General features: G+C 42.0%; 1 protein-coding gene across 1 annotated transcript in view; it reads left to right on the forward strand.

The window, feature by feature from the left end:
* The first annotated feature begins 679 nt into the window (after positions 1–679).
* The window catches only part of CNIH3 (cornichon family AMPA receptor auxiliary protein 3), a 130,079-nt gene continuing 105,132 nt past the window's right edge, over positions 680–25,626 (forward strand). Inside the window, exon 1 of the mRNA XM_073671865.1 lies at positions 680–1,251. Coding sequence (XP_073527966.1) covers positions 1,171–1,251 — 81 coding nt within the window. The 5' untranslated portion in view covers positions 680–1,170. The remainder of the gene's footprint in view (positions 1,252–25,626) is intronic.

Here is a 25,626-nt window from a genome sequence, read left to right on the forward strand (position 1 = left end):
GTCGTGCTCCACGTTGTGTTTTGCAGGCTGCCCGGAATGGATCACTTTTTCTAGTTTTGTTTGTTTTGCGTCTTTTTTTCTTTGCACCCAGTTCATTATTCAATTTCCGCCTTTTATAAGCCTATTTTTTATGTGCTTGCCTGCTTTTTTTTTTTTTTTTGCTTTTCTTATTGTCTGCTTTTTGCTTGATTCATAAATTGCAACTTTTTTCAAAAAAAAAATCTAAAAATTTAGCGCAACTTCACTCCTGTCCCACAATGGCCGATTCAAACTGGCATGAAAATGCCCAAATTCTTTGTTGCACAAAAAAATTGCAACTTTTCCCTGCCCCTCTACTGACACCGTCCTGGAAATTGCTGACTGTTTCCTTTTTCACCCTTCTTCCATCTTTCTGCAGCTAGCAGGCACGAATTGATGAGGACTGTTGTCCGAACCGATCCGGGCTGTCAGGGGGTCTATTCCTGTCCCCCACACCTTTGGATATTTGACATCTTGCAGGGTTTCTTTAGGAAGATACTTTATCATGAATCTGTTCTGTATGTCCTTGGCCATAAAGTGTTGCCCTATGCACCCCAGCAGTGGGAGCCCCATTTTCTTCTGAGCCCCTATGCAGCTGCATCCTGGTATGTCACATTGTATCCATTCTTACACTAGACATTTCTATCCATCACCTCTACATTCCAGGCTTTGTTACAATGTATCAGGCTCTGTTGCTCCTTTGATGCCCAGTGGGTGCAGGTCCTGCCTTATTATGGGCATTGCTGGCATTTGCTGGGCACTTCTCCTGCCCCTGAGATCACACACTCATCCATGCACCAGCCACATCAGCAGCAGCACATGGGATAAGTTGCCTGGCAGCACCTCCTTCAGTGCTTCTTCTCCTTCCTCCTCCCCTGGCAGCACATTTCTTGCTCCCTCCACAAGTGTCCTGTGTGTGCTGGGGGATGCATGGCAGAGGCTGCAGCCTGGCACAGTATTGCTGGGCAGTAGGCAGCTCTGTGCCCATGTGCAGGGCAGCATTTATCACTCTGAGGATTGCAATGCTGGAGTAATAGCCTGGAGGAGACTGATGCCCTGTGCAGGGACCTGGAGGCTGGAGGAGACTTCCCTGGAGTCCTGGCTGCATGGACTGAGCCTTGTCTGGGATTCTGCTTCTCATCTGGGGGCATCATGGCATTTACTTTCGCTGCCTTCTGCTACATGTTGTCCCTGGTCCTGTGCGCTGCTCTCATCTTCTTTGCTATTTGGCATGTAAGTAATGGGCATGGAGGGAGGGGTGGGGGGCAGAGGGTGGCAGGGGCATGGCAAGGGCTTATGCACATTGGGGCAAACATAGGAATTAGGTGTATGGGGGCACAGAGGGTGGTACCATGAATTTCAGGAATTCTGAAGTCACAGGGGCAGATCCAGGGGTTATATGTAAGGTCACAATGGGAGACAGGGGCATATCCAGGAGTTAGGTACAGTATATAGGGGCATATTGGGTGGTCTGGACATATTCAGGAGGCATAGAGAGTGGCAGCGCATCTCCAAATCATTTGCTTAGGGAAAACATAGGGTGATGCTGGCATATATAGGAATTGTGTCCATAGGGCACGGAGGGTGGCAGTGGCATATCCAGGAGTTATGTATATAGGGAGAAAGGATGGCAGTGGCATATTTAGGAGTTAGGTGTATGGGAGTACAGACATTGTTAGGGCAACTAAAAGTTAAGCTTAGAGGGTGGCATGAACATACCCAGGAGTTGTGCATGTTGGGACATATCAGGTGGCAAAGGCATATCCAAGAGGTAGGGATATAGAAGCACAAAGGATGTCAGGGCATCTAGGAGTCAGGTGGACGTCTATGCGCAAAGAGAGTGGTGGGGAAAACTCCAGGACTAATGTGTGTTAGGGAATATAAGATGGCAGGAGCGTATCCAGTATGTCCTAGAGAGAGCACCAGGGCTCATCCAGGAATTATGGATATAGGGTCACAGGAGGTGGCAGGGGCACATCCAGGAATAATGGCTCAGAGGATGGCAGGGGCACATCCAGGACTAATGGCACAGAGGATGGCAGGGGCACATGCAGGAATAATGTAAATGGCACAGGGGATGGCAGGGGCACATCCAGGAATAATGTAAATGGCACAGAGGATGGCAGGGGCACATGCAATAATAATGGCACAGAGGATGGCAGGGGCACATACAGGAATAATGGCTCAGAGGATGGCAGAGGCACATCCAGTACTAATGGCACAGAGGATGGCAGGGGCGCATCCAGGAATAATGTAAATGGCACAGAGGATGGCAGGGGCGCATTCAGGAATAATGGCACAGAGGATGGCAGGGGCGCATCCAGGAATAATGGCACAGAGGATGGCAGGGGCACATCCAGGAATAATGTAAATGGTACAGAGGATTGCAGGGGCACATCCAGGAATAATGTAAATGGCATAGAGGATGGCAGGGGCATATCCAGGAATAATGTGAATAATGGCACAGAGGATGGCAGGGGCACATCCAGGAATAATGCGAATAATGGCACAGAGGATGGCAGGGGCACATCCAGGAATAATGTAAATGGCACAGAGGATGGCAGGGGCGCATTCAGGAATAATGGCACAGAGGATGGCAGGGGCGCATCCAGGAATAATGGCACAGAGGATGGCAGGGGCACATCCAGGAATAATGTAAATGGTACAGAGGATTGCAGGGGCACATCCAGGAATAATGTAAATGGCATAGAGGATGGCAGGGGCATATCCAGGAATAATGTGAATAATGGCACAGAGGATGGCAGGGGCACATCCAGGAATAATGCGAATAATGGCACAGAGGATGGCAGGGGCACATCCAGGAATAATGTAAATGGCACAGAGGATGGCAGGGGCACATCCAGGAATAATGCGAATAATGGCACAGAGAATGGCAGGGGCACATCCAGGAATAATGTAAATGGCACAGAGGATGGCAGGGGCACATCCAGGAATAATGTAAATGGCACAGAGGATGGCAGGGGCACATCCAGGAATAATGTAAATGGCACAGAGGATGGCAGGGGCACATCCAGGAGTTGTGCGAGTAGGGGAGTATATGTCAGTGTATCCTGGATTTATATCATATAGGGGAACAAAGTTTGGCATCCAGAAGTTATGTCCTAAGGGATCTCAGAGAGAGTGCCAGGGCTTGTCCAGGAGTTATGTGTAGAAAGGCCATGGAGGGTGCCTGGTCTGTCTTGGATAGGGTATAGCATGGGTAAGAGGAGAAGAAGACCCGAAAAGTTAGAAGAACACAGAAGGAGCATTCAGGAGTTAGTGGATCTGCTTGTGTGTTACAAGACATTCTGAGACTTGTGGTTCCATGGCCTTTGATTATTATTAGGATTTATGAAGGCACATTCTTGTGATCCCTGTGATTATACGTTATTTCTACTGTCCTCTTCTATTGTATTTCTTTCTGCATTGTCTGTAATCTCTGTAATATGACAAGTGGGTAATATAGGCATGGGGCACAGAGGGTGATGGGCATCCACGGGAAAGTCAGGGCTTGTAATAAAATCAAGGGCTGCAGGCAGCTTGGATATGCTGGGAGTTATAGTATCCACACAGGATATCTGTTACAATGTAGCAGGGTATTATATATATCATGTACCGACACAAAGTATCACATATGAGAATTCTAAAAGCTCTGATTCTTCACTTTCTCTCTTTGTCTCTGGGACAAATGGACCAGGGGATGGAGGGGGCAAACTGGTATTATGGGATGGTGGACATTTCGGTTGAGTCTCACCATCATTCTAGGTAGTTATATTATTGTACATAGGGGGCAGTATTATAGTAGTTATATTCTTGTACATAGGGGCAGTATTATAGTAGTTATATTCTTGTACATAGGGGGCAGTATTATAGTAGTTATATTCTTGTATATAGGGGCAGTATTATAGTAGTTATATTCTTGTACATAGGGGACAGTATTATAGTAGTTATATTCTTGTATATAGGAGCAGTATTATAGTAGTTATATTCTTGTACATAGGGGGCAGTATTATAGTAGTTATATTCTTGTACATAGGAGCAGTATTATAGTAGTTATACTCTTGTACATAGGAGCAGTATTATAGTAGTTATATTCTTGTACATAGGAGCAGTATTATAGTAGTTATATTCTTGTACATAGGAGCAGTATTATAATAGTTATATTCTTGTACATAGGAGCAGTATTATAGCAGTTATACTCTTGTACATAGGAGCAGTATTATAGTAGTTATATTCTTGTACATAGGAGCAGTATTATAGCAGTTATATTCTTGTACATAGGAGCAGTATTATAGCAGTTATATTCTTGTACATAGGAGCAGTATTATAGTAGTTATATTCTTGTACATAGGAGCAGTATTATAATAGTTATATTCTTGTACATAGGGGGCAGTATTATAGTAGTTATATTCTTGTACATATGGAGCAGTATTATAGTAGTTATATTCTTGTACATAGGGGTAGTATTATAGTAGCTATATTCTTGTACATAGGGGGAGTATTATAGTAGTTATATTCTTGTACATAGGGGACAGTATTATAGTAGTTATATTCTTGTATATAGGAGCAGTATTATAGTAGTTATATTCTTGTACATAGGAGCAGTATTATAGTAGTTATACTCTTGTACATAGGAGCAGTATTATAGCAGTTATATTCTTGTACATAGGAGCAGTATTATAGTAGTTATATTCTTGTACATAGGAGCAGTATTATAATAGTTATATTCTTGTACATAGGGGGCAGTATTATAGTAGTTATATTCTTGTACATATGGAGCAGTATTATAGTAGTTATATTCTTGTACATAGGAGCAGTATTATAGTAGTTATACTCTTGTACATAGGAGCAGTATTATAGTAGTTATATTCTTGAACATAGGAGCAGTATTATAGTAGTTATATTCTTGTACATAGGGGGCAGTATTATAGTAGTTATATTCTTGTACATATGGAGCAGTATTATAGTAGTTATATTCTTGTACATAGGAGCAATATTATAGTAGTTATATTCTAGTACATAGGAGCAGTATTATAGTAGTTATATTCTTGTACATAGGGGGCAGTATTATAGTAGTTATATTCTTGTACATAGGGGGCAGTATTATAGTAGTTATATTCTTGTACATAGGGGACAGTATTATAGTAGTTATATTCTTGTATATAGGAGCAGTATTATAGTAGTTATATTCTTGTACATAGGAGCAGTATTATAGCAGTTATACTCTTGTACATAGGAGCAGTATTATAGCAGTTATATTCTTGTACATAGGAGCAGTATTATAGTAGTTATATTCTTGTACATAGGAGCAGTATTATAATAGTTATATTCTTGTACATAGGGGGCAGTATTATAGTAGTTATATTCTTGTACATAGGAGCAGTATTATAGTAGTTATATTCTTGTACATAGGGGTAGTATTATAGTAGCTATATTCTTGTACATAGGGAGCAGTATTATAGTAGTTATATTCTTGTACATAGAGGGCAGTATTATAGTAGTTATATTCTTGTACATAGGGGACAGTATTATAGTAGTTATATTCTTGTATATAGGAGCAGTATTATAGTAGTTATATTCTTGTACATAGGAGCAGTATTATAGCAGTTATACTCTTGTACATAGGAGCAGTATTATAGCAGTTATATTCTTGTACATAGGAGCAGTATTATAGTAGTTATATTCTTGTACATAGGAGCAGTATTATAATAGTTATATTCTTGTACATAGGGGGCAGTATTATAGTAGTTATATTCTTGTACATATGGAGCAGTATTATAGTAGTTATATTCTTGTACATAGGAGCAGTATTATAGTAGTTATACTCTTGTACATAGGAGCAGTATTATAGTAGTTATATTCTTGAACATAGGAGCAGTATTATAGTAGTTATATTCTTGTACATAGGGGGCAGTATTATAGTAGTTATATTCTTGTACATATGGAGCAGTATTATAGTAGTTATATTCTTGTACATAGGAGCAATATTATAGTAGTTATATTCTTGTACATAGGAGCAGTATTATAGTAGTTATATTCTTGTACATAGGAGCAGTATTATAGTAGTTATATTCTTGTACATAGGACCAGTATTATAGTAGTTATACTCTTGTACATAGGAGCAGTATTATAGCAGTTATATTCTTGTACATAGGAGCAGTATTATAGTAGTTATATTCTTGTACATAGGAGCAGTATTATAGTAGTTATATTCTTGTACATAGGGGGCAGTATTATAGTAGTTATATTCTTGTACATATGGAGCAGTATTATAGTAGTTATATTCTTGTACATAGGAGCAGTATTATAGTAGTTATACTCTTGTACATAGGAGCAGTATTATAGTAGTTATATTCTTGAACATAGGAGCAGTATTATAGTAGTTTTATTCTTGTACATAGGGGGCAGTATTATAGTAGTTATATTCTTGTACATAGGGGGCAGTATTATAGTAGTTATATTCTTGTACATATGGAGCAGTATTATAGTAGTTATATTCTTGTACATAGGAGCAGTATTATAGTAGTTATACTCTTGTACATAGGAGCAGTATTATAGTAGTTATATTCTTGAACATAGGAGCAGTATTATAGTAGTTTTATTCTTGTACATAGGGGGCAGTATTATAGTAGTTATATTCTTGTACATATGGAGCAGTATTATAGTAGTTATATTCTTGTACATAGGAGCAATATTATAGTAGTTATATTCTAGTACATAGGAGCAGTATTATAGTAGTTATATTCTTGTACATAGGAGCAGTATTATAGTAGTTATATTCTTGTACATAGGAGCAGTATTATAGCAGTTATATTCTTGTACATATGGAGCAGTATTATAGTAGTTATATTCTTGTACATAGGAGCAGTATTATAGTAGTTATATTCTAGTACATAGGAGCAGTATTATAGTAGTTATATTCTTGTACATAGGAGCAGTATTATAGTAGTTATATTCTTGTATAAGGGAGCAGTATTATAATAGTTATATGCTTGTACATAGGGGCAGTATTATAGTAGTTATATTCTTGTACATCGGGGCAGTATTATAGTAGTTATATTCTTGTACATATTGAGCAGTATTATAGTAGTTATATTCTTGTACATAGGAGCAGTATTATAGTAGTTATACTCTTGTACATAGGAGCAGTATTATAGTAGTTATATTCTTGTACATAGGAGCAGTATTATAGTAGTTATATTCTTGTACATAGGGGCAGTATTATAGTAGTTATATTCTTGCACATATGGAGCAGTATTATAGTAGTTATATTCTTGTACATAGGAGCAATATTATAGGAGTTATATTCTAGTACATAGGAGCAGTATTATAGTAGTTATATTCTTGTACATGGGGGCAGTATTATAGTAGTTATATTCTTGTACATAGGAGCAGTATTATAGCAGTTATATTCTTGTACATATGGAGCAGTATTATAGTAGTTATATTCTTGTACATAGGAGCAGTATTATAGTAGTTATATTCTAGTACATAGGAGCAGTATTATAGTAGTTATATTCTTGTACATAGGAGCAGTATTATAGTAGTTATAAGCTTGTACATAGGGGCAGTATTATAGTAGTTATATTCTTGTACATCGGGGCAGTATTATAGTATATTCTTGTACATAGGAGCAGTATTATAGTAGTTATATTCTTGTACATAGGGACAGTATTATAGTAGTTATATTCTTGTACATGGGGGCAGTATTATAGTAGTTATATTCTTGTACATAGGGGCTGTATTATAGTAGTTATATTCTTGTACATAGGGGCAGTATTATAGTAGTTATATTCTTGTACATGGGGGCAGTATTATAGTAGTTATATTCTTGTACATAGGGGCAGTATTATAGTAGTTATATTCTTGTACATAGGGGACTGTATTATAGTAGTTATATTCTAGTACATAGGAGCAGTATTATAGTAGTTATATTCTTGTACATCGGGGCAGTATTATAGTATATTCTTGTACATAGGGGCAGTATTATAGTAGTTATATTCTTGTACATATGGAGCAGTATTATAGTAGTTATATTCTTGTACATGGGAGCAGTATTATAGTATATTCTTGTACATAGGAGCAGTATTATAGTAGTTATATTCTTGTACATAGGGGCAGTATTATAGTAGTTATATTCTTGTACATAGGGGCAGTATTATAGTAGTTATATTCTTGTACATGGGGGCAGTATTATAGTAGTTATATTCTAGTACATAGGAGCAGTATTATAGTAGTTATATTCTTGTACATAGGAGCAGTATTATAGTAGTTATAAGCTTGTACATAGGGGCAGTATTATAGTAGTTATATTCTTGTACATCGGGGCAGTATTATAGTATATTCTTGTACATAGGAGCAGTATTATAGTAGTTATATTCTTGTACATAGGGACAGTATTATAGTAGTTATATTCTTGTACATGGGGGCAGTATTATAGTAGTTATATTCTTGTACATAGGGGCAGTATTATAGTAGTTATATTCTTGTACATAGGGGCAGTATTATAGTAGTTATATTCTTGTACATGGGGGCAGTATTATAGTAGTTATATTCTTGTACATAGGGGCAGTATTATAGTAGTTATATTCTTGTACATAGGGGACTGTATTATAGTAGTTATATTCTAGTACATAGGAGCAGTATTATAGTAGTTATATTCTTGTACATCGGGGCAGTATTATAGTATATTCTTGTACATAGGGGCAGTATTATAGTAGTTATATTCTTGTACATATGGAGCAGTATTATAGTAGTTATATTCTTGTACATGGGAGCAGTATTATAGTATATTCTTGTACATAGGAGCAGTATTATAGTAGTTATATTCTTGTACATAGGGGCAGTATTATAGCAGTTATATTCTTGTACATAGGGGCAGTATTATAGCAGTTATATTCTTGTACATGGGGGCAGTATTATAGTATATTCTTGTACATAGGAGCAGTATTATAGTAGTTATATTCTTGTACATAGGGGGCAGTATTATAGTAGTTATTTTCTTGTACATAGGAGCAGTATTATAGCAGTTATATTATTGTACATAGGGGCAGTATTATAGTAGTTATATTCTTGTACATAGGAGCAGTATTATAGTAGTTATATTCTTGTACATAGGGGGCAGTATTATAGTAGTTATATTCTTGGACATAGGGGGCATTATTATAGTAGTTATATTCTTGTACATATGGAGCAGTATTATAGTAGTTATATTCTTGTACATAGGAGCAGTATTATAGTAGTTATATTATTGTACATAGGGGGCAGTATTATAGTAGTTATATTCTTGTACATAGGGGGCAGTATTATAGTAGTTATATTCTTGTACATAGGAGCAGTATTATAGTAGTTATATTCTTGTACATAGGGGGCAGTATTATAGTAGTTATTTTCTTGTACATAGGAGCAGTATTATAGTAGTTATATTATTGTACATAGGGGGCAGTATTATAGTAGTTATATTCTTGTACATAGGGGGCAGTATTATAGTAGTTATATTCTTGTACATAGGGGGCAGTATTATAGTTGCTATATTCTTGTACATAGGAGCAGTATTATAGTAGTTATATTCCTGTATATAGGGAGCAGTATTATAGTAGTTATATTCTTGTACATAGGGGGCAGTATTATAGTAGTTATATTCTTGTATATAGGAGCAGTATTATAGTAGTTATATTCTTGTACATAGGAGCAGTATTATAGTAGTTATATTCTTGTACATAGGGGGCAGTATTATAGTAGTTATATTCTTGTACATAGGGGGCAGTATTATAGTAGTTATATTCTTGGGCTTAGTGACCAGTGTAAAAATTACCAAAAAATGTGTAAAAATTGTATATAATATAAAAGTACCTTTTGTCTGTGCAGAGATGCAGGTGACCCATAAATGTTAATGCAGGGAGGCGTACATTCACCTTTAGAACTATATCTCCCACAGTGCGGTTGCGTCTCTCCACATCCGATGTCAGATCAGGCAGTAGAGATGACCCCGGAAGGAAACTTTAATGTATAAATGGTGGCGTTTTCCCCTCACCTCTGTAATGTTTGCAGTTACTTATGAATTTTTCTGGAGGGTATTTTTCCTGCTGCTATACACTGTGTTCCAAATTATTATGCAAATAATATTTTCTCAGATTTTCCCAAATTACCTATATGAATTGCAGTCATTGTAATTTTCCAGTCAAATAACTATTAGAGCACAATTGAAAGGTTTTTGTACAAACTGCCTATGATAACAGTATATTTTTAGAAAAATAAAAAACTCAAACTGCACTCAAAATGCATGTTCACCACTCACCTCTCTCTGACCATAACCTCCTCACATTCTCTACCCTCTCCTCTCCAGGTGCACAATCCCCACTCCACAAATTAACACACCCTCGCAGAAATCTCAAACACCTTGACCTACACTCACTCTCTGAATCCCTCCTCCCTCTTACAGACCTAAATTCCTTACACGATGCAGATGTTGCTGCTGCTTCATATAACATCACAATAGCTGCAGCTCTAGACTCGATCGCCCCTCTCACACACACCACATCTCGCACATTCAACAGGCAACCCTGGTACACCAAACTTACTAAAGAACTGCGCCGGGCCTCCAGGGTTGCGGAGCGGAGATGGAAAAGGTCTCACTCCATCGAGCACTTCATCGCATTCAAGCAATCTGTAGCGTCGGCGTCCCTGCCTCCTGCTAGGCAGGGACGCTGTTCCCCTCACCTCTCCGCTCCGTGCTCGGCGTCCTCCTCCTGCTCTGCTGGCAGCGCGCGCTGCTTCCCGGCCACTGTGCTTAGGGCGCGCGCGAGCGCTCCCCCTCTCTTAAAGGGGCCGTGTGCGCCGTCCTAAGGAGTCCCCGGCCAATGGCCGGAGGACCTCACCATATATTAGGCACCTCCTCCAAAATGGAGGTGCCCGAGCAATGTTGTTGCAAAGCCTTCACTCTGCTTCAGCCCTCAGGTCCCGTTACCAGTTACCTGCCAGTCACCTGCCAGAATCCTGCTTGTTACCTGCCGGACACCTGCCAGATTCCTGCTTGATACCTGCCTGATATCCGCTTACCTGCTTGCAAGCCTGCGGTCCGACGGTCTGCCTTCCGACACCTGTCAGTCTGTCTATGGACCAGCCTGCCCGCTCACCTGGGAGCGCTCACCTGCTACCTGCCTGCTAGCCTACCTGGAGGCTCTGCCGTCACTTGCCGTGACCACCTGCCTGTCCAGAGACTCTTACCCGCTCTCCTGGGAGCGCTCACCTGCTACCTGCCTGCTAGCCTACCTGGAGGCTCTGCCGTCACTTGCCGTGACCACCTGCCCGTCCAGAGACTCTTGCCCGCTCACCTGGGAGTGCTCACCTGCTACCTGTCCGCTAGCCTACCTGGAGGCTCTGCCGTCACTTGCCGTGACCACCTGCCCGTCCAGAGACTCTTGCCCGCTCACCTGGGAGCGTTCACCTGCTACCTGCCTGCTAGCCTACCTGGAGGCTCTGCCGTCACTTGCCGTGACCACCTGCCTGTCCAGACACTTTTGCCCGCTCACATGGGAGCGCTCACCTGCTACCTGCCTGCTAGCCTACCTGGAGGCTCTGCCGTCACTTGCCGTGACCACCTGCCCGTCCAGAGAGTCTTGCCCGCTCACCTGGGAGCGTCCACCTGCTACCTGTCTGCTAGTCAACCCAGAGACTGTCCCTGTCACTTGCCGTGACTACCTGCCCTTCTACCCAGAGACTGTCCCTGTCACTTGCCGTGACTACCTGCCCTTCTACCCAGAGACTGTCCCTGTCACTTGCCGTGACTACCTGCCCGTCTTCCCTGGGAGCCACCCGCTTCCTTACAAGGACCGCCCCCTTGTATAGTTGCTCAGAGGTTCCGCCTCCCAGACCCGTTACACAATCCCTCACTAATTTCAAGTCCGCACTTACTACAGCAAAACAAACCTACTTCTCATCTCTCATATCCTCCCTATCTCACAACCCTAAACAGCTATTTAACACTTTCAACTCTCTCCTTCGTCCCCCAGCACCTCCTCCCTCTTCTCTCATCTCAGCCGACGACTTTGCCTCATTCTTCAAACAGAAGATTGACACCATCAGACAAAACTTTTGCCTAAAGTCCACACAACCTCTCCTCATATCTACTCAACCATCCTCCTCCAAACCCCACTTCTCCACCATTACAGAAGGTCAAGTCTCCTCTTTACTCTCCAAATCACACCTCACCACCTGCGAACTTGACCCAATCCCATCCCACCTCATCACTAACCTTACCACAGTCTTCATCCCAACCCTAACCCACCTCTTCAATCTGTCACTAACAACCGGTGTCTTCCCCTCATGTTTCAAACATGCCGCAATCACACCCATCCTCAAAAAGCCCTCCCTTGACCCTTCCTCTCTGACTAGCTACCGCCCCATATCACTCCTCCCCTTTGCCTCAAAACTACTAGAACAACATGTCCACCTTGAACTGTCCTCCCACCTCTCCTCCTGCTCCCTCTTCGACCGCCTGCAATCTGGCTTCCGACCGCATCACTCGACTGAAACTGCCCTGACCAAAGTCACCAACGACCTACTAAATGTCAAATCCAAGCGACACTACTCCATCCTCCTTCTTCTGGACCTGTCATCTGCCTTTGACACAGTGGACCATTCCCTCTTACTCCAGATTCTCTCATCTCTTGGCATCACGGACTTGGCTCTATCTTGGATCTCCTCATACTTAACAGACAGGACATTCAGCGTCTCCCACTCACGCACCACCTCCCCATCTTGCCCCCTATCTGTCGGTGTCCCCCAAGGTTCAGTTCTAGGACCTCTGCTCTTCTCCATCTACACCTTTGGCCTGGGACAGCTCATAGAGTCTCACGGTTTTCAGTATCACCTCTATGCTGACGACACACAGATCTACCTCTCTGGACCCGATATCTCCTCCCTACTAACCAAAATCCCACAATGTCTGTCCGCCATCTCATCCTTCTTCTCTGACAGATTTCTAAAACTCAACATGGATAAAACAGAGTTCATCATCTTTCCACCCTCTCATTCACATCCCCCATCTGACCTAGCCATCAACGTCAATGGCTGTTCACTCTCCCCAGTCCCACAAGCTCGCTGCCTTGGAGTAACCCTGGACTCTGATCTCTCCTTCAAGCCACATATCCAAGCCCTTTCCACTTCCTGCCGACTCCAACTCAAAAACATCTCCCGGATCCGTGCATTCCTCAGCAAAGACAATGCAAAAACACTAGTGCATGCCCTCATCATCTCCCGCCTCGACTACTGCAACCTCCTGCTCCGTGGCCTCCCTTCCAACACTCTTGCACCCCTCCAATCTATCCTAAACTCTGCTGCTCGACTAATCCACCTGTCCCCCCGCTATTCCCCGGCCTCTCCTCTCTCTCAATCCCTTCACTGGCTTCCCATTACCCAGAGAATTCAGTTCAAAACTCTAACCATGGCATACAAAGCCATCCACAACCTGTCTCCCCCATACATCTGTGACCTAGTCTCCCGTTACCTACCTGCACGCAACCTCCAATCCTCACAAGATCTCCTTCTCTACTCCCCTCTTATCTCCTCCTCCCACAATCGTATACAAGATTTCTCTCGTGCTTCCCCCCTACTCTGGAACTCTCTACCCCAACATATCAGACTCTCGCCGACCGTGGAAACCTTCAAAAGAAACCTGAAGACCCACCTCTTCCGACAAGCCTACAACCTGCAGTAACCACCGCTGCACGACCAGCTCTACCCTCACCTAATGTATCCTCACCCATCCCTTCTAGAATGTGAGCCCTCGCGGGCAGGGTCCTCGCTCCTCCTGTACCAGTTGCTGACTCGTTTTGTTAAGATTATGTAAATGCTTTTGTTATGTATATCCCTATCACATGTAAAGCGCCATGGAATAAATGGTGCTATAATAATAAATAATAATAATAATGTTCCAAATTATTATGCACAGCAGAGTTTTCAACCTTTTCATTTTAATAAAGAACAAAAAAATGGTCATTTTTGAAATTCTAAGCATTAGCAGGTTATTACAAACTGAAATCAAACAGTTTTCAACTCAAAACTTTATTCTAGGTGATGTTACATTTGCACATAGGACCCCTTGTTCGTAAGGAACTTCTGAACTCTCTCGTCCATTGAATTTGTCAGGTTTTGAATGGTTTCTGCTTTAATTGTTTTGCATGAGGACAGAATACCCTCCCAGAGCTGTTGCTTAGATGTGAACTGCCTCCCGCCATCATAGACACTCCTTTTGATGATGCTCCAGAGGTTCTCAATGGGGTTGAGGTCAGGGGAGCATGGGGGTCACACCATAAGTTTGTCCCCTTTTATGCCCATAGCAGCCAGAGATGCAGATGTGTTATGTGCAGCATGAGACGGGGCATTATCATGCATGAAATGATCTCGATGGTCCAGTGGAGGATGGCTGGTTGATGGACACCCCATGCAAACACGGCTACGGTGCCAACAAGGAGGTATTGGAGTAATGTTTTGGGCTGGAATCATGGGGAGAAAGATTGTCGGCCCTTTTAGGATCCCTGAAGGGGTAAAGATGAACTCCATAATGTATGTTGAGTTTCTCAAACAGCACTTCCTTCCATGGTTCAAGAAGAAGAACCGTGCATTCCGCAGCAAGATCATTTTCATGATTTTCAACCCCATTGAGAACCTCTGGAGCATCATCAAAAGGAGTGTCTATGATGGCGGGAGGCAGTTCACATCTAAGCAACAGCTCTGGGAGGGTATTCTGTCCTCATGCAAAACAACTGAAGCAGAAACCATCCAAAACCTGACAAATTCAATGGACGAGAGACTTCAGAAGCTCCTTTCGAACAAGCGGTCCTATGTGCAAATGTATCATCACCTAGAATAAAGTTTTGAGTTGAAAACTGTTTGATTTCAGTTTGTAATAACCTGCTAATGCTTATAATTTCAAAAATGACCATTTTTTTGTTCTTTATTAAAATGAAAAGGTTGAAAACTCTGCTGTGCATAATAATTTGGAACATGCATTTTGAGTGCAGTTTGAGCTTTTATTTTTTTAAAAATATACTGTTATCATAGGCAGTTTGTACAAAAACCTTTCAATTGTACTCGAATAGTTATTTGACTGGAAAATTACAATGACTGCAATTCGTATAGGTAATTTGGGAAAATCTGAGAAAATATTATTTGCATAATAATTTGGAACACAGTGTAGAAGAGTTAAAGATATTTTTGACTTCTGGCCTTAAATGGGACCACCTATGAGTTCTCATGACATTTTGCTTTCGTTTTAAAAGCCTTTTTTAATTTTGCTTTAACTCTTTCAGTGCTGGCACTAAGGGGTCGTGTACATGTTCCTGCAGACAATTTCATTTGTGTATGGCTAATTAATTATTATTTTTTTTTTTTTTGTTACCAATTTTTCAATAGTGGATAGGACCTAAAATAGTGCAAACATGCAATCCACGCATTCTGCATATTTTGCATTTATTCCTTATTTCTGATGGGTAATTTCTCATACATGCCGCATTTTTTATCTGTGGTTTACAAAAATCATTCAAGAAGTTTGTACATTTTTTTTCCTGATGAACAGGACTGGAATCCATGCAGTACTAATTATAGATATAAAAGAGTTGCCCAATGTCTTATTAAAGTTGATCATCAATACATAATTTTTTTTTTACTTGCCGTAAATGCCGCTGTCCTCCTGAATCCGCTGATGTTTCTCTTTTGTTCCTGCGTCTTTCCATTCCCGAGATATAGCCTTTCTTCCCTTTAAATAAATATATTGCTTATTACAAATGGGTGTGGTTCTCAAGAACACTCCCACAGAAAAGAATTGTTTGCCACACCCACTTGGCTAAAAGGGCTAGATTTATACACAGCTAATAAAGGACCATATCTCTGGAACGGAGAGGAGCAGGAACAAGAGAAAAGCATCAGCGGATTCAGGAGAACAGCGGCATCTACATCAGGTAATTCAATTACACATTTATAGCAACAGGTTTTATTCAAAGCATATGGATAACATATGGAAATTACTATTATGCTATTAAGGAGGCACCCTGCCAGGACGTCATATTAATCCTAGTATTCTCTTTTCTTTTTTCAAATGCTAAAATAATACCTTTGTGGACACTTTTTTCTTTTAAATAAATGCGTGTATTTTGGCCTTTAAATTATTTTAGCAATTGAGTTTCATTAAAAATGTTGCACCCTTTGGCTTTGACAGGCTCTTTGTTTCCCGGAACTTTGCTGGCTGCAGAATGAGTCAACTAAGATTCTATCAGTGAGCACATTCTGATGACTTTGTAACTCTTTTACTCCTCTGTTTTCATTTATAACCAATGATGTCATCACCTGGGAGGAGCTCATAAAAAGACAGCTAAACTCCGTGGCAGAAAGATCAGATTCTCAGATAACGCATTCTCCAGCCAGTAAAGTGCCGGGAAACAATGTAAAAGCCAAATGGTGCAAATGATACTCAATTGCAAAATTACTTTTAGCCCCAAATATGTTGATTTAAGCAAGAAAAAAAAGTGTGCATATCCTTTAAAGCGTTGATTCTACTTGCCATATGTGATGCAGAATTTTTGTGCATATAATATTTTTATTAAGGGAATTGTTCTGCACTTTTCGGAGGTCACGTGACCACTTTTTGATCGTTCGGGTGGCCGATATTGGTGACCTCTTCTATTAATAAGTGTCTGCAGGTAACGTGGCTTTCCTGGGGCTGGATATTAGAATGTCGTTTCCAACTAATTGCTGACGCTGTGCGGTATCTGGGCCAGGAAGATTAATCTGTCTCCCGGTGAGAAAGTTTCATGCCGGCGCCTGCACTTTACTGTGTAAAACTTCTGTATGAGATCAGATGGTCAGAGCCTGCTCCTCGGGATTAATCCTGATCTTTATCTAGGGTCGTGAGACTGGTGATCATGCTTTGATTTGCATACATTTGCATAATATAAAAAAATTGCTTTAGTAAATTTCCACAAGATGAAATCTCTGTCCATTATGGATGTGTGGCAAAATTTATGACTTTAGCATAATTGAATCTGTCGAAAAATAGAAGACCACGCCCACTCCAATAATCCCCGCCTACTTGTCTAACCACTATTTTTTTTTTTTTTTACAAATGAAGACTTTCTTGTTTTGCTCCTGGGTTAATGACATACAGTATACGCAGCCCCTTCTCCTCTGTCTCCATAGTAGTATCTTTATTGTCACTTCAAAGGGACAATACTGCAATACCCTGCATGTCATTACGAGACATACCAACTGACCCGAATTTGCAGGGACTGTCCAAATTTTTGGGAAATAAAAGAAACGGCAGTATTGGGAGTGGCACGGTCCCTTCAAACAGACAATTGGTAGTCTGACCCCACTAATCTGAAATTGTCACGCAACGTGTGGGAAAGACTAAGTGCAACACGAAGGGAAGAGGGGAAGGAAGCCAAAACACTAGGGAAAGGGGGAGTGGAGACCCCTAGGCAGATCTAATAACACCCTGTCTACCCTACCGTCCCTATATAGGTTCCACAGCAATCGCCGAGCCTGACCCTAAACCCTGTATATTCCTAGAGTTTGGCCCTAGATAGGGAGTGGGAGGGGTGAGCACTGGTCAGGCCCCACTACAAACTAAAGACAACTAGGTAGACAAACAAAGGGGATTAACTTAGCTTGAGCATACACCAGAGGAGTAACGCAACTCTACTCCAAGGGCACCAGAGAAAAAGCCAGCCAAAAGCTACTGCTCCAAGCATGCAAATGCCTGGAGCAAACTGAGAGTTTTTAACTCCCATGCAAGGGTGTGTCAATCAGCAGCAGCAGGGAGGTCGCCGCTGGGTCTTAAAGGAAGAAGGATTAATAAGGTGACTGCATTGCCAAGCGCAGTGACCTTCTACAGCTAGATCCAGAGCGACTGTCTATTACACCTGACACACCCGTGACAGATATCCCAAGGATAGACCATTGATCCTATTTTTGAAAACCCATTTAACACTGGACAGTCTCCATAAAAGCAGCACTTGTCCTACCCGGATTCCTCTCTAGTGTCCTCTGAGTCAGTACTGAATCTAGGATCCGCACTTTATGCTACATTTATCCATAGTGACCAGGCAAAAGTTACAGACAGGTGCGACACTTTCTCTTAAAGAAAATAACCATGTTTTCTAATGCTATAAAATCCCTTTAAAAAGGAACCTGTCACTTATTTTTACCTGGTGTAAATCTCGCTGTTCTCCTGAATCCAGCGATGTTTTTCTTTTTTTCCTGTGCCTCTCCGTTCCTGAGATATGATCACCTCTTCCCTCTATATAAATCTAGTCTTGTTAATTAAAGGGGCGTGGTCCTTAAGGAAACACCCACAGAGAAGAAGTAAGCACCACCCCCGCTTAGCTGAAAGGCTACCGATATATAGGGAAATGAGGGCCATATCTCAGGAACGGAGAATCGCAGGAACAAAAGAAAAACATCGCCGGATTCAGGAGAACTACGGCATTTACACCAGGAGAAAAAAATAATTATTTATACCAAGTAACAGGTCCCCTTTAAGTTTGTCTCTCAGGATATTAGTTCCAGAACATACGATAATGCTCCTTTTAGGACACGCACATGAAGTGACAGCTTGCTACTTAATGTGTCGTAGTATAAAGCCATGAAATTTTCATGGACGTATTTAAACCAGTTCACACTTAGTGTTTCCGTTCCCCGCAGTGTACGACTGTGTTCAGCCCCTGCCACCGTCCAGCTGTTACTTCCGCCGCTTTCATTCATGGTTTCTGGACGCTCTTGATGAATAATTCAAATCAAGTTTTCATCAGGGAGCGAGATTCTTAGAAGTATTTCTACTGCTGGATAATTTAGTATCATTGTTTCCCGCTGTCATGTTGTGTCAATGTAAAACGATGTGAAACTACACTGATGTCTGCCATGTCTGGGATTCACTGCGGAACCGAAAATTACCCGCACGCTGTCCCAAAGACCCTTCTGTTGTGTGACTCCTAAAATAGGGTTTGTCCACTTTTGGGGACTTTTGTTTCCCTTCTTAATTTTATATTTTTTGGCTAAAAATCATTTTGCATTTTTGCATGATCGCGGGACGCCAATGAGTTGCTATTGTAGCCGGGAGTCTACTTAAGACTGCTGAAGACCCCCGTTCTGGTTATTGCGGAGCCCCTGTAAAACCCTGCCTTTGGCCAGGCTTCAAAGAGACTGTGATTTTGATATATGCGGCAATGCTGTGGCATCTCTGTATATATCACAAGTGATCGAACAATCGCAGCTTCAAGTCACCTAAGGGGACTAACAAGTACAGTGAAAAGTAAAAAAAAATGTTTAAAAATATGAAAAAAATTAAAAACAACCTAAAGGTTCAAATCACCCTCTTTTTCCTGATTATAAATAAATAAATACATATCTATATATATATAGATATACTTATATATAGATAGATAAATACAGTGCATTGTGAAAGTATTTGGCCCCCTTGAACTTTTCTACCTTTTGCCACATTTCTGGCTTCAAACATAAAGATATAAAATTCTAATTGTTTTGGGAACAATCAAAAACAAGTGGGACACAATCGTGAATTGGAACGAAATTTATTGGATATTTTAAACTTTTTTAACAAATTAAAAACTGAAAAGTGGGGCGTGCAATATTATTCGGCCCCCTTGAGTTAATACTTTGTAGCGCCACCTTTTTCTGCGATTACAGCTGTAAGTCGCTTGGGGTATGTCTCTATCAGATTTGCACATCGAGAGGCTGAAATTCTTGCCCATTCTTCCTTGCAAAACAGCTCGAGCTCATTGAGGTTGGATGGAGGGCGTTTGTGAACAGCAGTTTTCAGCTCTTTCCACAGATTCTCGATTGGATCCAGGTCTGGACTTTGACTTGGCCATTCTAACACCTGGATATGTTTATTTTTGAACCATTCCTTTGTAGATTTTGCTTTATGTTTGGGATCATTGTCTTGTTGGAAGATAAATCTCCGTCCCAGTCTCAGGTCTTTTGCAGACTCCAACCGGTTTTCTTCCAGAATGGTCCTGTATTTGGCTCCGTCCATCTTCCCATCAATTTTAACCATCTTCCCAGTCCCTGCTGAAGAAAAGCAGGCCAAAACCATGATGCTGCCACCACCATGATTGACAGTGGGGATGGTGTTTTGAGGGTGATGAGCTGTGTTGCTTTTACGCCAAACATATCGTTTTGCATTGTGGCCAAAAAGTTCGATTTTGGTTTTATCTGACCAGAGCACCTTATTCCACATGTTTGGTGTGTCTCCCAGGTGGCTTGTGGCAAACTTCAAACAAGACTTTTTATGGATATCTTTGATCAATGGCTTACATCTTGACACTCTTCCATAAAGGCCAGATTTGTGCAGTGTACGACTGATTGTTGTCCTATGGACAGACTCTCCCACCTCAGCTGTAGATCTCTGCAGTTCATCCAGAGTGATCATGGGCCTTTTGGCTACATCTCTGATCAGTCTTCTCCTTGTTCGAGATGAAAGTTTAGAGCAGGGGCCTCAAACACGCGGCCCAGCGCAGCGGCGTATGATGTCACTGCCATGCGCAGATGTCAGCTGCTGGCCTCTGATAGGTCGGCGGCTGACACTGGTATTGCTGTGCAGAGAGCCGGTCTCTGCGCGGCAATACACTGCATTACAGCACTGATGTCGTTGGCTGCTGGAGAGAGCCGCGATCATTACGGGGTCTGTGCCTGCGGGCCACAGGTGCAGAAAGGACGCCGAGGGAATGGAGGACAGGTGAAAATCTTTTTTTTTTCTCTGTCATGTGAAATACAGCATAGGGGACCTGTGCTCAGTATGGGGGGGGCACTGTGCGCAGTATCGGGGGACGGGGACCTTGAGCGCAGTATGGGGGGACAGGGACCCTGAGCGCAGTATGGGGGGACAGGGACCCTGAGCGCAGTATGGGGGGACGGGGACCCTGAGCGCAGTATGGGGGGGGGACCCTGAGCCCTGTATGGGGGGACAGGGACCCTGAGTGCAGTATGGGGGGACTGGGACCCTGAGTGCAGTATGGGGGGACGGGGACCCTGTGCACAGTATGGGGGGACGGGGACCCTGTGCGCAGTATGGGGGGACGGGGACCCTGTGCGCAGTATGGGGGGATGGGGACCCTGTGCGCAGTATGGGGGGACGGGGACCCTGTGCGCAGTATGGGGGACGGGGACCTTGTGCGCAGTATGGGGGGGAACCCTGTGCACAGTATGGGGGGGGGGACCCTGTGCGCAGTAGGGGGACAGACGGACAGACCCTGTGCGCAGTATGGGGGATGGACGAACCCTGTGCGCAGTATGGGGGGGACCTGGATGGGGGACATGTCTGCAAGATAAGGACCAGGATGGAGGACCATGTCTGCAATATGGAGGACCATGTCTGCAATATGGGGGACCATGTCTGCAATATGGGGGACCTGGATGGGGGACCATGTCTGCAATATGGGGGACGTGGATGGGAGACCATTTCTGCAATATGGGGACCATGTCTGCAATATGGGGGACCATGTCTGCAATATGGGGGACCTGGATGGGGGACCATGTCTGCTATATGGGGGACCAGGATGGCAGACCATGTCTGCAATATGGGGACCATGTCTGCAATATGGGGGACCTGGATGGGAGACCATGTCTGCAATATGGGGACCATGTCTGCAATATGGGGACCATGTCTGCAATATGGGGGCCCTGGATGGGAGACCATGTCTGCAATATGGGGGACCTGGATGGGAGACCACGTCTGCAATATGGGGGACCTGGATGGGAGATCACGTCTGCAATATGGGGGACCTGGATGGGAGACCATGTCTGCAATATGAAGGACCTGGATGGGGGACCATGTCTGCAATATGAAGGACCTGGATGGGAGACCATGTCTGCAAGATGAGGACCAGTTCAAAAGGTGTATAGAAAATAAAATGGTATCACTAAAAATGACACTTTTTCATGCAAATAATGCGGCCCCCCAAATTAAATGTTTTTCTGTGTGCGGCCCATATGCCCAGCTGAGTTTGAGACCCCTGGTTTAGAGGGACGGCCGGGTCTTGGTAGATTTGCAGTGGTCTGATACTCCTTCCATTTCAATATGATCGCTTGCACAGTGCTCCTTGAGATGTTTAAAACTTGGGAAATCTTTTTGTATCCAAATCCGGCTTTAAACTTCGTCACAACAGTATCTCGGACCTGCCTGGTGTGTTCCTTGGTCTTCATGATGCTCTCTGCACTTGAAACAGAACCCTGAGACTATCACAGAGCAGGTGCATTTATACGGAGACTTGATTACACACAGGTGGATTCTATTGATCATTACCAGTCATTTAGGACAACATTGGATCCTTCAGAGATCCTCACTGAACTTCTGCACTGAAAGTAAAGGGGCCGAATGATATTGCACGCCCCACTTTTCAGTTTTTAATTTGTTAAAAAAGTTTAAAATATCCAATAAATTTCGTTCCACTTCACGATTGTGTCCTACTTGTTGTTGATTCTTCCCCAAAACAATTAGAATTTTATATCTTTATGTTTGAAGCCAGAAATGTGGCAAAAGGTAGAAAAGTTCAAGGGGCCAAATACTTTCACAATGCACTGTGTGTATATATATATATATTTCGTTCACTGTATGTGTATATACTGTATATATATAAAGTGAAGGAAATAACTATTTGATCCCCTGCTGTTTTTGTAAGTTTGCCCAGTGACGAAGACATGAACAGTCTATAATTTTAAGGGTCGGTTAATTTTAACATTGAGAGATAGAATATCCACAAAAAAAAATCAAGAAAATCACATTGTATAAATTAGATACATTTATTTGCATTTTGCAGTGAGAAATAAGTATTTGATGCCCTGCAAACCATTATGAGTTCTGGCTCCTACAGACCAGTTAGACGCTCATTACCAGCATTAAAGACAGCTATCTTACATAGTCACCTGTATAAAAGACTCCTGTCCACAGACTCAATTAATCAGTCAGACTCTAACCTCTACAACATGGGCAAGACCAAAGAGCTTTCTAAGGATGTCAGGGACAAGATATATAGACCTGCACAAAGCTGGAATGGGCTACAAAACCATAAGTAAGACGCTGGGTGAGAAGGAGACAACTGTTAGTGCAATAGTAAGAAAATGGAAGAAATTAATAATGACTGTCAATCTGGGGCACCATGCAAAATCTCACCTCGTGGGGTATCCTTGATCATGAGGAAGGTGAGAGATCAGCCTAAAACTACATGGGGGGAACTTGTTAATGATCTCCAGGCCGCTAAATTTAACACCGTAAACAAAACATATTCAAGAACACCAAACTCATCAAATTTTTTTGGTCACTGCAATTCCACAAAAAATTCTGTAACAAGCGATCAAAACGTCATATCTATCCCAAAATGGTATCAATGAAAACTTCTTCTCACCCCACAAAAAATAAGGCATCACACAGCTCCATGGACTGAAAAATTAAAATGTTGCGGGTCTCGGAAAAAATGCAAACTTATGATTTTTATTCGCCACTAAAATAATAAAAAATAAACTGGACATGTTTGGTATCGCCGTAATCGTACTGATGAGCACAATCACATTGCCAGGTCATTTTTGCCAAAAAATGTACACAGTGAAAACAATTCTCAAAAAACAATGTCATAATTGTGTTTTTATCACAATTTCTCCACACTTGGATTTTTTTTTCCCGTTTTCCAGGACACTATGTGGTAGAATGAATGGTGACATTCAAAAGTGCAACTTGACCGGCAAAAAACAAGCCCTCATGTCTATGTGGCCAGAAAAATAAAAAAAATTATAGCTTTGGGAAGAAGGGAAGGAAAAAACTGAAATGCAAGAAATTGGTCTCGTCGTTAAGATGTTAAAGAGGACCTACATTTTTCTTCTGCCTGGTGTAAATGCTGCTGCTTTCCTGAATTTATTGTTATTTTTCTTTTGTTGACCCCATCTTCCCTGTATATATAAATCTAGTTTTGATAGCTAAGTGGGCGTGGTCCTCAACTCTTCTTTATGGACTTCTGCTTGAGCACCACACCTATTGTAGTGGTCATTCTTGGTACTGCAGCTGAGCTCCAATTTACTTCAATGGGAGCCGCAGTGGCTGCAGAATCGGGTATCCCCTTATCGGAGAGCGAGCTGGAGGTCTTAGGATTTGTCATCAATATATCAGTTCCGGACAACCTGGAGTCAAAATCAGCCAAAAATCGGCCATAAAAATACTCAATTCTAATTGACATATGTGCCCCTTTATGTCTGTGCCTTACTGCAACTCACCATTTAAAAATCATTTTATCACAACAGCACCCCCGGTGGCCAAAACCTAGAATGCAAGCCAAAGTCGTCGCTGTTTACAAGGAAATACTGCATCCACGTTTTATGGGATTACAACAGACCCAGTTATCCGTGAATAAAGATGTTCTGTCATCTAAGAGCAGCTTTGGATGTTAGCCTCATATTTTATTTTGCATGGAGCGAAGTATCCCATACTGTTGGTTGGAAGAATAGCCGTGTCTTGTAGGCAGGCAGCTTGCTCGACACGAGAACGGGACAATGAGAGGCAGAAATCTCGATGAGACCAGACAGGATTATGTCTCCGCTGTAATGTGACCCGGGGCAGAGCAGCCACAGAGCTGATAGACTCAGACAGACAGGGAGGTATATCGCCGATGTGCGCAGTAATGTGTACAAGACGTTCCATCAGGCGGAACAGAAAATAGTGTTTACGAGTAAATATTATGTTCGCCTAAATTAATTGTAAGATTTAATTAGGACCTATCCCCAGAAACTGGCTCTTACTTTTATGTGAAAAGTCATCAGCCCCCAAGAAAGAAAAGTTTTTTCCAAATGAAAATTATCTTCACCCTGATCTGATGGGCAGTGGATTTTCAGTCCTGATTTTCAGTGCAAAAAAAAAAAACTGTTGTGTATTCCGGTAGCAGCATTGTACCTGACCATTAATGAAATCTCATCCATAAGTTGCGGAAAAAAATCTGCGACGTAAATTCAGAGGCGCCGTGAATTTGAGAATTTGACAAGCTGCAGATGTCCATTTTCGGATTTCAGAGAAATCTGCACAATTCCATATGGGATTTGCCACTTTGGAATTACTGCATATATACGCCATGTAAATTCTGCAGCAGATACGTCCAATGTAGAAGTACCCTTAGTTTTGCACCCATTATATTAATGATCAGACTCCTTGCAGGAGTTAAGTTCAAACTTTCTGCATCCCCCACATTACTGTCACGGGTGTATCGAGTGTGACAGACAGTCGCTCTGGATCCGGCTGTAGAAGGTCACTGCGCTTGGCATTGCAAATGTGTTCTTGATCCTCTCATCTCTGTAGTTTAGTGTTTTCTTCCTTTTGGACCCAGCAGCGACCTTCACCTTCTGCTGGAAACTGAGCTTGCTGGTTACATTGTCATACTATGGCACTGAGCTTGCTGGTTACATTGTTATTCTATGACACTGAGCTTAGAGGTTACATTATTATACTAAGGCACTGAGCTTGGTGGTTACATTATGATACTATGGCACTGAGCTTGGTGGTTACATTATTATACTATGGCACTGAGCTTGGTGGTTACATTATTATCGTATGACACT

Source organism: Phyllobates terribilis, unplaced genomic scaffold (genome assembly GCF_046119375.1).
Source record: "Phyllobates terribilis strain yellow unplaced genomic scaffold, ASM4611937v1 Scaffold_3__8_contigs__length_932513732, whole genome shotgun sequence".
Taxonomy (NCBI): domain Eukaryota; kingdom Metazoa; phylum Chordata; class Amphibia; order Anura; family Dendrobatidae; genus Phyllobates; species Phyllobates terribilis.